Source organism: Ovis aries, chromosome 5, assembly GCF_016772045.2.
Source record: "Ovis aries strain OAR_USU_Benz2616 breed Rambouillet chromosome 5, ARS-UI_Ramb_v3.0, whole genome shotgun sequence".
Classification (NCBI taxonomy): domain Eukaryota; kingdom Metazoa; phylum Chordata; class Mammalia; order Artiodactyla; family Bovidae; genus Ovis; species Ovis aries.
In genome coordinates this window covers 46,745,037-46,758,503 of record NC_056058.1, presented here as the reverse complement: position 1 = coordinate 46,758,503, position 13,467 = coordinate 46,745,037, and the positions used below count along the sequence as shown (strand labels likewise).

Genomic DNA, 13,467 nt, shown 5'->3' with positions numbered 1-13,467 from the left:
GAAAGAATTGGACCTTGTCTCCTGGGGTCTTTAGTGTTGTGTGCCCTCCTGTCTTGGAGAAGGCAATAGCACCCCACTCCAGTACTCTTGCCTGGAAAATCCCATGGATGGAGGAGCCTGGTAGGCTGCAGTCCACGGGGTCGCTAAGAGTCGGATACGACTGAGCGACTTCACTTTCACTTTTCACTTTCATGCATTGGAGAAGGAAATGGCAACCCACTCCAGTGTTCTTGCCTGGAGAATCCCAGGGATGGGGAGCCTGGTGGGCTGCTGTCTCTGGGGTCGAACGGAGTCGGACACGACTGAAGTGACTTAGCAGCAGCAGCAGCCCTCATGTCTGAATTCCTGGCCTCTCCAGGGATGGGTCTGGGGTACAGGCAGGAGCTCCCTGGCCAGTAGGCTGGGCTTGAGTGCTTATTGGCAAGGCACCATCCAGGGACCAAGCAAGTATATCCTATGCTTAGGCTGGCCTCTTGGCAGCCCTACCACACTCTGAGGTCAGCATTAGACCTGCCAAATTCTCAGCCTGCAAACAATGATCTGGCCTGAGTCAGTGATACTCTTTTTACTGTTCTCTGAGAGCACAGTTCACTAAGCACCTGTGACTGGAATACTGCCACACTACGACCAAAAACTTATCTTGACTGCTCACTGTGATTATTTCACACACTGTTAAAAAAAGGTGTTTATGTTGCAGTAAGCTCAGAGACATGAGCAAATGCAAAGTGCACGGCTCAACTTTTACAAAGCCAGCATCTGGATCAAGAAACAGAACTCCAGGGTCTTCCTTCCAGTCACTACCTCCCACTTCAAGAAGCCAAACTACTATTTGACTTCTTACAGATCAGTTTTATCAGCTTTTAAGCTTTGTATAAATGGAATCTTGCATGCTTTTGTGCCTGACTTCTTTTGCCCAGAGTACTGTTTTGCACATCATTCTGATTCTTAAAACAACTTGCAAGGCCATTTTGCAGAGGAGGAAACTGAGGCTTATTTACAGTAGATGGTTCTATGATTTGAAGCTGACTGTGTCTGCTGCCCTGCTTTTTATTAAGGAACCTCCACCCTGATGGGGAGACCCTTAGTTATTACCATTCAAGAACTTTGGAGGAGTTCCCTGGTTGCCTAGTGGTTAGCATTCTGGGCTTTCACTGTTGTGGTCCAGGTTCAGTCCCTGATGGGTTTCTGTAAGCTGTGAGGCATGGCCAAAAAAAGAGGAAAGAGCTTGCAGTCTGGTGGGCAGACAGACTGATAATGTGGCTGAGAAAAGTAGCTGGCTGTAATCAAAGTTCAAGGAAAGCACCCTAGAGTGTTTTATTCCGAATTTAGGGGATAGGAAAGGCCTCATAGGATAGGGAATATCTGAACTAAAACTTGGAGAATGAAAAGTTGGGTTTTTGGAAATCTATTCAGGTTGAAGAAATTATAGGAATATAGGCATGAAAGTTTGAAATAACTTACTGAGGGGAAAATAATTTGTGTAATGCAAATCAAGGATTTTTGATGAGGGAACTGGAAGATAAGGCTGGGAAGGGAGTAGGGGTTGTGGAGAAGGTTAGGAAGTGAGGGCTTTCTTCTTTAGGCCAGTGTTTACCCAACTGCATGCTATAAAACCTAATGGTATGAGATAGTTTTAGGTAAAAAAAAAAAGTGTTCAAGTGAGATGCATTTGGGAGACAGTGGCTAAAACAAAGGAACCAGGTTGAGAAACTGTGGGACTTGTCTGAGCGTTTGTATATTGACGAGGATCGTGAATCTCTAAAAGGGATTTGTAGTTGTATATGATGTGCTCCCCAGACTCTTTTGGGTCCTAGAACCTCTTTACTATAGAATGTCTCTGGCTTCTAGTATTTTGAGGAACACATTAAGGAAGCCGCCTTTCTTTGGTTGCCCCAAATAATTTTTAATTATTGCGTCTGTCAATTTTCATTTCGTTAGTGATCTGTATGTTTTGATGGTGAGACCATCTTCAGAGAGTGTTATATCCATGGGAGTCTGGGTTATCCTGGGCTGTGAAGGTGCCCCTTCTAGAACAAATTTACTGGTTTGGAAATAGTTTTTATATTTTTGTCTTGAGTACCTCTTGTACCACCTGGATAGTAGTAATTCAACCCCCACATCTGTATGTGACATGAGCCTTGGGTTCTGGTTTCTTGAAGATGAAGTTTTCACTCCCCAGGCCATAGGAGATGGTGAACTTGCTTCCACTTTCCCATAGCAGATGGTTGGAGTTCATCTATTGCCAGTTTTACAGCTGAGGCTACACTGTCCTCAAGGAGCCTGTGGCCTACACATTCAACCTGATGGGATACCTGTCCTGAACCATTAAAGCCCATATCGGAATTCTACAAGCCCATGAGTCATTTTGGTCTCAGCTTTCATTCAGCTCCCAGACTTAAATCCTTTGTTATCTAAAGCACTCAGCCTTTACCTCTTGCTTCTGAGTATGGCTCAAATCTATTTTTTGGTTTTATACCATTTTTTCATGTGTTTAGAGCTCTAGGGGAAGATTCCTTCTAAGTTAGCTCAGTATGCCGTGTTGGCTAGACGTTGTTGTCCCTCTTGGGTCATGTTCCCGTCATGTGTAGGATCAGTACAGCTGAAGTAGTCTGTCAGCTTGGAGGCCTTTGTGTCCAACCATTGTGCTTCAGTCCTTTCCCGTATCCTTTGTCTAGTGAATCATAGTGGAAGTCTTTTGCTGGCTGTAGTCAGTAGTGTAAACCTGGAGAACAATTTCCAGGCAAGGTGCTGTTATTGTTATCGTTTGGTCATTGTTTTTGTTTCTATGAAGTCAGATTTCTGGCAGTGTGCTGTTGGAGGAAGAGAAGGAACCATGTGCCTAGTCGTTCCTGCTTTGATTAGTCTATCCATTCTCTCAAGAAATATTTCTTGAGTGCTTTCTGTGTGACAGATACTATGTTAGCCACAGGAGAGACATTGATGAACAGATAAACAACAAGACTCTTGTCCTCATGGAACTTACAGTTACATGGAGGGAGACAGATATTGTCAAACACACATGCAAATAAATATGCGGCTCGTGAGCACAGGGTGCTGTGAAAGTGCAGACTGAAAGCAGTAGTTGTGATTGCTGCCCTGACATCATGACTGGGTAGGCCACTTTCTCACTGTCTTACCTCAAGTTCCCTTTTTGTGAGTGGCCCTAGCTGTTTCACAGAACTCTTGTGGGTCTGAAATGAAGCAACTACAAGAAAGAGCTTTTTCAGTGTCAAACCTTAAGATGATGATACTATCTGAGAGATGAGGGCAACTAGATGAGGTTTTCCTAGAGTCTGGGGAGCCTTCAGACCAGTGATATGCTGGTAAATGTTTAGCAGTTGGCTCTCCAATAAAAAATTCCAAGAGCTTTGGTTTGTTTGCTGATCCCTTTGCTAATTTCCATGGTGTAAATATTTCCACCAAGGTAGTGTCACTAGACACTGAATTGTGACCAGCTCCAATCCATCACTACTCCCAGCTGTGTCCCATGCTGTGTGTGGCAAGGAGTGGGAATATAGTTAACACACCTCTTGTTAAGTTTTGATTTGAGAAAGAGCACAGAAGTATGACAGAATCACTCTTGTGTCTGGATATGCTGTCTTGTCTTTTTTTTTTTTTAAGTAATCTTATTGAAGTTTAAAAGGTTTGTATTAAAATATAGTTGACATACAATATTTTGTTAGTTTTAGGTGTACATCATAGCGATTTGACACTGAAATGCATTATGAAATGATCACGTTAAGTCTAGTACCTGTCTGTCCCCACACACTTATTACAATATTATTGACTGTATTGTTTATGCTGTATATTGCATCCCCATGACTTATTTTATAGCTGGAAGTTTATACCTCTTAGTACCCTTCACCTGTTTTACCCATCCCTCCACCCTCCTTCTGTCTGGCAACCATATGCTTATTCTCTGTCTGCGAGTCTGTTTTCATTTTGTCTTGTTTGTTCATTTGTTTTTTTTTTTTTTTTGGTCTTTTAGATTCCATATATAAGTGAGATGATACGGGATTTGTCATTCTCTGACATTTCACCAAGCATAATATCCTCTAGAGCCATCCATGTTGTTGCAAATTTCACTTTTTTATGGCTGATTCATATTCTGTGTGTGTGTGTGTGTGTGTGTGTGTGTGTGTGTGTGTGTGTGTGTGTGTATCACATTGGAAGTGCTGTCTTCTTGATTTAAAATCATGGCAGTGCATTTGGCAAATGCTATTGGCTCAGTCCCTAGGAAAGAAAAATGTACCAGGGGATGTTCTAGGATGACAGGGAGGGTGCAGTTAGGAATTGGATTTAGAAACATAGTTTCCCAGCTCCACAGTATGCCCAGGTTTTTCAAATAATTGTGCCTCTGAGATGCTATGTTGCATAATGTTAAACCTGAATTTTTGGCATTAGAGGTGAGTCCATGTCTCAGATCCACTGCTTCCTGGCAGAAGGGTCATGCACAGGTTGCCAGCCTCTCTAAGGCTGTTTTCTCATCTATAAAATGTGAGCAGTGGTACCTCCTTCACAGAGTCTAGGGTGGACTAAATGAGGTCATACATGTAAAATGCTCAGGACTGTGCCTGCTGTTATTGCTGAAATTAGTCCTTCTCAATCTTGAGTAGCAAATCTGGTCCATGTAGGAATATAGATTTTCCCCTGATGTTCTCAAAGCTAGCTTATTTCCCCATCCCGTGTTTGGGTGAGAATCACGCTTAACTGGACCTTTCCCCTTGCCAAGTCACTGCCCTGCCCTATTTTAATCTGAGTCCCCCTCTTCATTCTCAGAACACATTATTTTTCTTTTAATTTTTTAATTTTTAATTGGAGGATAATTGCTTTACAACATTGTGTTGGGTTTCTGCCGTACGTCAGCGTGAATCAAGCAGGGCAGAGTGCCCCAGGGCTACCCTCTTTGCTCAGTATGCAGGTACGTCTGGCTTGGCTCCCTCTATAACTTAGAGGGTAGAGTGGAAGGATCAGGTTCATCTAGTGTTTTCTGACCAAGGCTTGTGCTTCCATCAGAGGTATGAGCTGAGGACTATGAAATCCGATTTTCTCCATCTTCTTTCCATGTAGCAACCTTGTAGCACTCAAAAAATTGGTTCTGAAACATGAAGCAGTGAGGAAATGATGCTATGGACTTCTCTTGTGGTTCAGCTGGTAAAGAATCCGCCTGCAATGCGGGAGACCTGGGTTCGATCCCTGGATAGGGAAGATCCCCTAGAAAAGGGAAAGGCTACCCACTTCAGTATTCTGGCCTGGAGAATTCCATGGACCGTATAGTTCTTGGGGTTGCAAAGAGTCAGACACGACTGAGTGACTTTCACTTTCTTTGTCTAAAAGTGAAACACTAAGTGTGCCTTGGGGGCAACTGGTTATTTCATCATGGGGCCCACATACACAAAAAAGTTTTCATCTGAGTAGACGTTACCTTGTCCCATGATTGAAGCCACAGGGTTGCTGCTTAGATCTAACAGACCAGGGCTTTATGCAGTTTTCCTTTAAAGGGCCAGAGAGTAAATATTTTAGGCTTTGTGGGCCGCAGCCTCTCAATTCAGCTCTGCTATTAAAGTGTGAAAGCAGCCGTAGATGATTTGTAATGAGTGAGCATGGCTGTGTTCCAAGAAAATTTTATTTACAAAAACAGGTGCATGTGGCCTGTGGGCTGAGATTTGCCAACTGGGTAGCTATTGAGAATAACGGGAAAGAGTCTGAGCATTAGAGATGGGAGTATGTGGACCCAGCTCTGCTGCTTTCTGGCTCTGGACTTGAGTGAGTGACTCAGTACGGGGCCGGAGTGTATACTCACTGGCCGTCAGGAGAGTCCGGGGTTATGGTATTTCTGGAGAGTGTGGTGCTGGGCACGAGCTGCTGCTAGACATGAGCTGCTGCTGCTTCTACTTGTTGCCCCTTTGCCCTGGCCACTCCTTTGACAGCAGGGGCTGTTGGGAACGATTGTAGGCCCATAGGCTAGTTGAAGTTCATTTGCTTATTTTCCAAACATGGCATCTAGATGAAAAAAGTATGCGACCTCCTCTAGCTGTGGAGAAGGTCACCGTTGCTGCCAGGTGCTGTGGCTTTCACAGCTGAGTAGGTAAACAGTGCAACTGAGCGGAACCAGTTAGACAAGTCAAGCCAAAAATAAAGATAAGGTTAAATATCGACTACATTAGACTCAGCCTGCATTGCAGCTTCTATAACAAAAACTATGCTGACTGACAGACGGTGTGATCAGCAAATCCTACCTACTCAAGGCCCTGCTGTTCATTCTTTAGGAAAGCGTTCTCATCCGGCCATGCGCTCTGTGCCTGGCACTGTGCTTGGTGGCAGGAAGTGCAGAGACAGAGCTGATACCCTTCTCACCCTGTAGAAATCACAGTCCAGTAAAGGGAAGAGGAAGGCAGTGTACACAACAGAGCAGGTGTAGCTGTCCATCACCTAACCCAGCAAAGCCAGACGTCTCTGGCATCCTTTGGTTCTAGGGCCTGGCTCTGCTTCCCTAATCCTGCTGCCTGCTCCAGCCTGCTTACAAGCTCATTCTGAACTCTTTTGTCCATTCATTCTTTAAATACATTTGAATGTGTATTATGTGCCAACAAGTAAGACAAGGTCCCTGTTCTCATGAATCTTAAGGGTTAATTGAAGAAACACGCAATTATTTACAGAATAATGCAATAAGGTTGAGACACATAGCTATGTGAGAGTTAATAATTTTTAGAAATGAACTAGACGAGGAGGATTTCCTTGACGTGTATGTCTGTTTGTACACATGTAGGTTATTTTATATAGAAATGAGAGCAAACTACACATGTATACTGCGCCTTCCCTTCTGTTCCATTCCACTCATCTTTCTTCCTTCTCTTCTTTCTGATGGATTCCTTTGTGATATCTCATCCAATCCGAGTATTCTCAGCCTGACTTAAGTACATGTTTAGGAAATAGGGCCAAAGCATTATTAACATATCAATACACACAAATACACAGTTAGAATAAGAAAAATTGGAGGTTTTTAGCCCACACTGGGAGATACAGCCTTCATTTCAAATTGTGAATTTTGAAACTGTAAATTTTTCTGTAGTATTTACCTTTTCTCTTAGGATTTTTTTTTCTTCTCCCTTCCACTTTTTATTTTGAAAAATTTCAAATCTATGGTAAAGTTGGAAAAGAATGAACATTCATATATTCTTTACTTAGATTCACCATTTGTTAACATTGTGCTTCATTTGCTTTCTCTCTTTCTCTCTATAATCTTTTATTTTGTTAAATATTTAATTTTTATTTTTGACAATAAATTGTAGACATTATGACACTTTACCCTTAAGTATTTTAGCTTGCCCTTCCTAAGAACAAGGAAATTCTCCTTCTGAGCCATAAAACCATAATCAGACCAAACAAATGTAACACTGACACAATAATATTTTCTAATATGCAGTTGGCATTCAAATTTCCTAACAGTCTCAAAAAAAGTCTTTCATGGTTGTTTCTTTTTAATCCATGACCGAATAAGGATCATGCCTTGCATTTAGTTCTGTGTCTCTGAAGAAGAAGATTAAGCATGCATGCTGTCATGACCAGCTCTTTGAGGCCCCATGGACTGTAGTCTGTCAGGCTCCTTGGGATTTCCCCGGCAAGAATACTGGAGTGGGTTGCCATTTCCTTCTCCAGGGGATCTTCTGTTTCCATGCCTTTTTTAGTGTCTTTCATAATGCTAACAGCTTTTTAAAATGGCAATTAAAATTTTTTGTTTATTTATTTTTGACTATACTAGGTCTTTGTTGCTGCACTTGGGCTTTCTCTAGTTGTGGCAAGTGGGGGCTGCTCTCTAGTTGTGGTTCATGGGCTACTCATTGTGGTGGCTTCTCTTGTGGACCTCAGGCTCTGGGCACATGGGCTCTGTAGTTGTGCTACAGAGCACAGGCTTAGTTGCCCCTCAGCATGTGAAGTCTTCCCACACGAGGGTTTGAGCCTGTGTCCCCCCTGGATGGCCAGGGAAGTCCCTAATGCTAACAGTTTTGAGGAATCCAGGACACTTATGCTGAAGAGTGTCCCACACATGTAGTTGTCTATTTCTTTGCTAAAAGGTTCAGGTTTAACGTTTTAGAAAGACTACTGCATAGAGAATGCTGATTCCCTCTCATTAAGTCACGTTCAGGAGTGTAGTATAAATTTGGGCTGTTTACTAGTGGTGTTAACTTTGACCACTTGGTAAAGGTGGCATCTGTCAGATCAGCCAGTCTGAATCTTCCCCCACGCTCCCTGTGTGATTGATAAGCATTCTGTCAGATGACGCTTGGGAACTGGGGATACCTTGTTCCCAACAACTTTTCACCCAATGGTCTCAGCATCTGTGGGCGACACTGGCTGAATCAGTTATTATATCTGTGGTTGCAAAGTGATGTTTTTTCAATTCTGTGCTTTTACCTTATTAGCTGGCACTTTTCTGTGAAGAGCAGCCTTCCCATACTTTTTTAAGTATAGAGTCTTTTTATTTTTGGGGTTTTGGTTCATTGCTGTTTTTTTCTTTTAACTAAATATATTTTAAATGAGGTATGATTTACAGACAGTGAAATGTATAGATATTAAGTGTAAGATTTGATTAGTTTTGACAAATGCACTTGCCTATATAGCTCCCTCTCTATCCAGATATAGAAACTATCCATTATCACCAAAAGTTTTCTTTGGCCCCTTCCCAGTCAGTGCTGAATTACTTATTCATTATCCTGTTAGATGTTTAAATTGTCCCAAATGTTGGCAATGAGAAAGCCCTGTCCAGCTCGCTCTGGTCTGTCTGTTGTGTCACCTTGATCTTTGAGTACTTTCTTGCTTTCTGGCACAAGAAAGTGTTTGGTCTTATTATTAGTTGTTGTTATTATTGTTTTTAACAGCTGAAAATATCCCATGTCAAAACTGGTTTAATAATTTCTCCACTAGTGGACTTCAGATAGTTTCTTTATCCTCTTACAAAAATCCTGCAGCAAACATCTTGGAACACATATTCTTGCACCACTTGTGTAAATATTTTTGTTGACTAGAGCTCTGGAAGTTATATTTCTAGGTCAAAGATACGCACATTTGAATTTTTGATTGCTATTGCCAAATTCTTCCTTCCCCTCTTAAAAAGCCGTGTTAATTAAGCTTCCACAAACAGTGGTGGTTTCCCTGCTGTCTTACCAATGCTGACGTTTATGCGTGTCTGTGTGTATGGTGGTGCAGGGTTTGAATCTGAACTTAACCTTGAGTAAGGCAAACAGTCAAACCATAGATTCCCCTTTTTGGTTCCAAGACCTGTTTTGATTTGTATAGAAATGAAATCTCTCCTCGAAGGAAAGGTTCAACCCAAGGAGAAATTTTTGCCATTCTCTGTCATCAGTTCAGTTCAGTTCAGTTGCTCAGTCGTGTCCAGCTTTTTGCGACCCCATGAATCGCAGCACGCCAGGCCTCCCTGTCCATCACCAACTCCCGGAGTTCACTCAGACTCGCGTCCATGGAGTCAGTGATGCCATCCAGCCATCTCATCCTCTGTCATCCCCTTCTCCTCCTGCCCTCAATCCCTCCCAGCATCAGAGTCTTTTCCAATGAGTCCACTCTTCACATGAGGTGGCCAAAGTACTGGAGATTCAGCTTTAGCATCATTCCTTCCAAAGAAATCCCAGGGTTGATCTCCTTCAGAATGGACTGGTTGGATCTCCTTGCAGTCCAAGGGACTCTCAAGAGTCTTCTCCAACACCACAGTTCAAAAGCATCAATTCTTCGGCGCTCAGCCTTCTTCACAGTCCAACTCTCACATCCATACATGACCACTGGAGAAACCATAGCCTTGACTAGACGGACCTTAGTCGGCAAAGTAGCATCTCTGCTTTTGAATATGCTGTCTAGGTTGGTCATAACTTTGCTTCCAAGGAGTAGTTCAGTTCAGTTCAGTCGCTCAGTCATGTCTGACTCTTTGCGACCCCATGAATCGCAGCACGCCAGGCCTCCCTGTCCATCACCATCTCCCGGAGTTCACTCAGACTCACGTTCATCGAGTCAGTGATGCCATCCAGCCATCTCATCCTCTGTCGTCCCCTTCTCCTGCTGCCCCCAATCCCTCCCAGCATCAGAGTCTTTTCCAATGAGTCCACTCTTCACATGAGGTGGCCAAAGTACTGGAGATTCAGCTTTAGCATCATTCCTTCCAAAGAAATCCCAGGGTTGATCTCCTTCAGAATGGACTGGTTGGATCTCCTTGCAGTCCAAGGGACTCTCAAGAGTCTTCTCCAACACCACAGTTCAAAAGCATCAATTCTTCGGTGCTCAGCTTTCTTCACAGTCCAACTCTCACATCCATACATGACCACTGGAAAAGCCATAGCCTTGACTAGATGGACCTTAGTTGGCAAAGTAATGTCTCTGCTTTTGAATATACTATCTAGGTTGGTCATCAGTTCACCATTATTACCAACTTTTGTGGGGGACATCTTTATAGTTTTTGTTCTGCGTTAAATGAACATGGGAAATAGATGAAGAGAAGGGTTTGTGTGATGAAGACATTGCCCCCAGGGCTTCTGGTCCTCTTGCGAAGACTTTGTAAAATTTGATTCAAAGTTATTTCTCTGCATTTCCACCCTGGGGTAACTGTTGGAATTGATTTTTATTTTGCAATGAACCTGGATGATTCTATGTTTGGGGCAGCAGGTTTGTGTGTGTGTGTGTGTGTGTGTGTGTGTGTGTGTATGAGGGAGGCAGAGAGAGTACTCTCTGACATGACATCAGGTAGTAAATATACTCTGTTTTTATTAATATTTTCAATATTAGACCTTAGGTTAAATGCCTTTGTGGATGACTTGTAACTTTTCTTTCCTTTTTAAGGTTGAAGAGATTGTTTGAAAGCTATTTTAAAGTTATTATCCTTTGCTAAAGTTTCCTATTTCGGTTTTCCTTACAGGTATTTGAAGCTGTGATTTCATGGATCAATTATGAGAAGGAGACCCGTTTAGAGCACATGGCAAAACTGATGGAACATGTCCGTCTCCCTCTCTTGCCGAGGGATTACCTCGTCCAGGTGAGTGCTGCGTGAAGAATCAAGTGCTTCCCTGGTCACCCCGGCCTCTAGGAGTAGCAGTGGGCAACACTGGTTGTATGGATTAGTGAGGAGTTCCATGGGTCTTTGGTGTGGAGTGAGGGCACTGACCCACTGATCCTCAGTGTGAGGATGTGTTAGTGTAAGGTTTAAGAGCATAGGTTTGAGAATGAGACACTTAGGTTTAGTTCCTCCTCTCCCACTTCTTAGCTTTGAGTCTCAGTTTCTTTTTCTCTAGCAGGGAAATTGTACTACAGCCAGGTAGGGTTGTTATGAGGACCAAAGGAATTGTAAGTATGTAGTTCAGGTGTTTAGCATGGAGCCCAGGGACAACACATGTTCAACAGAAGTTAGCTGCTTTTGTTGTATAGGACTTCAGCTAGGAGGGTCATTTCTATGTTCATGTTTCTATGTTCCCTTTTTGCTTCATGTTAGGCAACTTGGGGCCTAATTCAGGATGTAAAAACCAGCTCTTCATAGCTGCCTGGAATACATACTGCATATATGGGCTTGCCAGGTGGCTCAGTGGTAACGAATTCGCCTGCCAATGTAGGAGACGCAGGAGATGTGGGTTCGGTCCCTGGGTCAGGTAGATGTGGGTTCGATCGCTGTGGAAGGGCATGGCTATCCACTCCAGTATTCCTGCCTGGAGAATCCCCATTGACAGAGGAGCCTGGTGGGCCCATTCCGTGGGGTCGCAGAGAGTCGGACATGCCTGAGTGAGCACACACTGCTTCCTCTAAAACATGGCACCACGTTTTTTCATTTAATCCTATAACAACCCTGTGAGCAGAGGTTATAACCCTCTTTTTACAAATGTGGGCTTTGAGGCTTATGGAGGTTGGGATTTATGCGGGGTCTCCAGCTAATAGGTAGGTGGCAGGGTCAGGATTCAAATCCATGTCTGTCTGGCTCCAGAGCACCCCACCTTCCCTAAGCAGACACCATCTTTAATACTCTCTGTTCTGTTTGTGCATTACACAACTGACTTTGTAGCATAAATGGCATTAGATGTTTTCCAAGCAGGCAGAAGATAAAACTTACTAGATAAACGACAAGTGCCAAGGCAGAAGGCCAGCTCAGCCATTCTCAGGAAGCCTCTGGGAGGAATGGCAGGCGTAAAGCAAGGATAAGAGGAGGTTCAGTATCCAGCAGCAGAGCTCTGTCACTTCTTGACCATAAGATGCTGGGTAAATCCTCAACCTTTTCAAGCCTCTGCCTTCTCATCTGGTGAAAAGAGCCCCTGCCCTTCTAGGATCATTTGAGGATCAAATGAGATACATCATGTAAAGCCTACAACCCAGTGTTCAGTGATACTCCTACTCTCGTCACACCACTGCTGCTATCGGCACTAGTGGGAGACAGTATCCTTACCAGCCCTTGTAAAGTCCTAGTTTGTGACAGTGTTGACCACAGTCCTCAGAGGTCAGTGGAATGTTTTCTGTGAGTCTGAACCTCAGCCCTCTTCTCAGGGTGTTGAGCTGATCGCTCAGTCATGTCCGACTCTTTGCAATCCCGTGGACTGTAGCCTGCCAGGTTCCTCTGTCTGTGAAATACTCTAGGCACAAATACTAGAATGGGTTGGCACTTCCTTCTCCAGGGGTCTTCCCAACACAGGGATTGAACCCGGGTCTCTTGTATTGCAGGCAGATTCTTTACCTTCTTGGCCACCAGGGAAGCCCAGGGGCCAGAGTGTATACTCAATAACCTTCAGACGTGCCCTGCGTTTTACACCGTGGATGGTACCACTGCCACCTGGTGGCCACACATTCTTCCTGTAGGAAAGGCCCCCTCAGCAGAGGAATCAAACCCACCCCAACTCCCAGTGTCGGAATCAAGTCTCCCACGGAGTGGGCCCAGCCACCTGTAGAGGTGGATGCTTGGCCTCCAGCACCGTCTCACCTGCATAGGGACCGAGGGCAGCCTGTGGACTTGGGTTCTAGAGAAAGCTAAAGGGCCTTAGAGAGCCCGTACTCACCACCTCCACTGGGTGCCTGCAAGGGAAATTTAATGAAGACTTTAGGAAATAGTTCCTGGGTTATTAGGGCAAGGTCAGGTTTAGGTCTGGAGAAGAAGGAAGACAGAGACAATGGGCGTGAGATCTGTGATGTGGGACTTTTTTTTTAAGTTTTTTTTTTTTTTTTTCCAAAACAGCTTCAGAAGGAGATATTTCATTAACACTCATTTGACCTTGAAACTTCAAACAGTTCTAACCACTGAGGATGACTGTTGGAGGAGGAGAGAAAGGAAAGCTCTGGGCAGACCTGTACCAATATTGATTCCTAGGGGAGGTGTTTTTTTTGTTGTTGTTGGTTGTTTTTTTAAAAAATAGCTAACATTTATTAAGTTCTCATTAAATATTTAAGAATATTGTGCCAAGTGTATAACATAGTATATCTTATTTAAAAATTTGT

General features: G+C 43.6%; 1 protein-coding gene across 8 annotated transcripts in view; it reads left to right on the top strand.

Annotated features, from left to right (window-relative positions):
• Positions 1–13,467, top strand: part of KLHL3 (kelch like family member 3) — a 130,485-nt gene that overhangs the window by 75,679 nt on the left and 41,339 nt on the right. For all 8 annotated transcript variants that reach the window (XM_060415762.1, XM_042250910.2, XM_060415763.1 and 5 more), the window contains one exon: positions 10,919–11,035. In XM_060415762.1, coding sequence (XP_060271745.1) covers positions 10,919–11,035 — 117 coding nt within the window. The remainder of the gene's footprint in view (positions 1–10,918; positions 11,036–13,467) is intronic.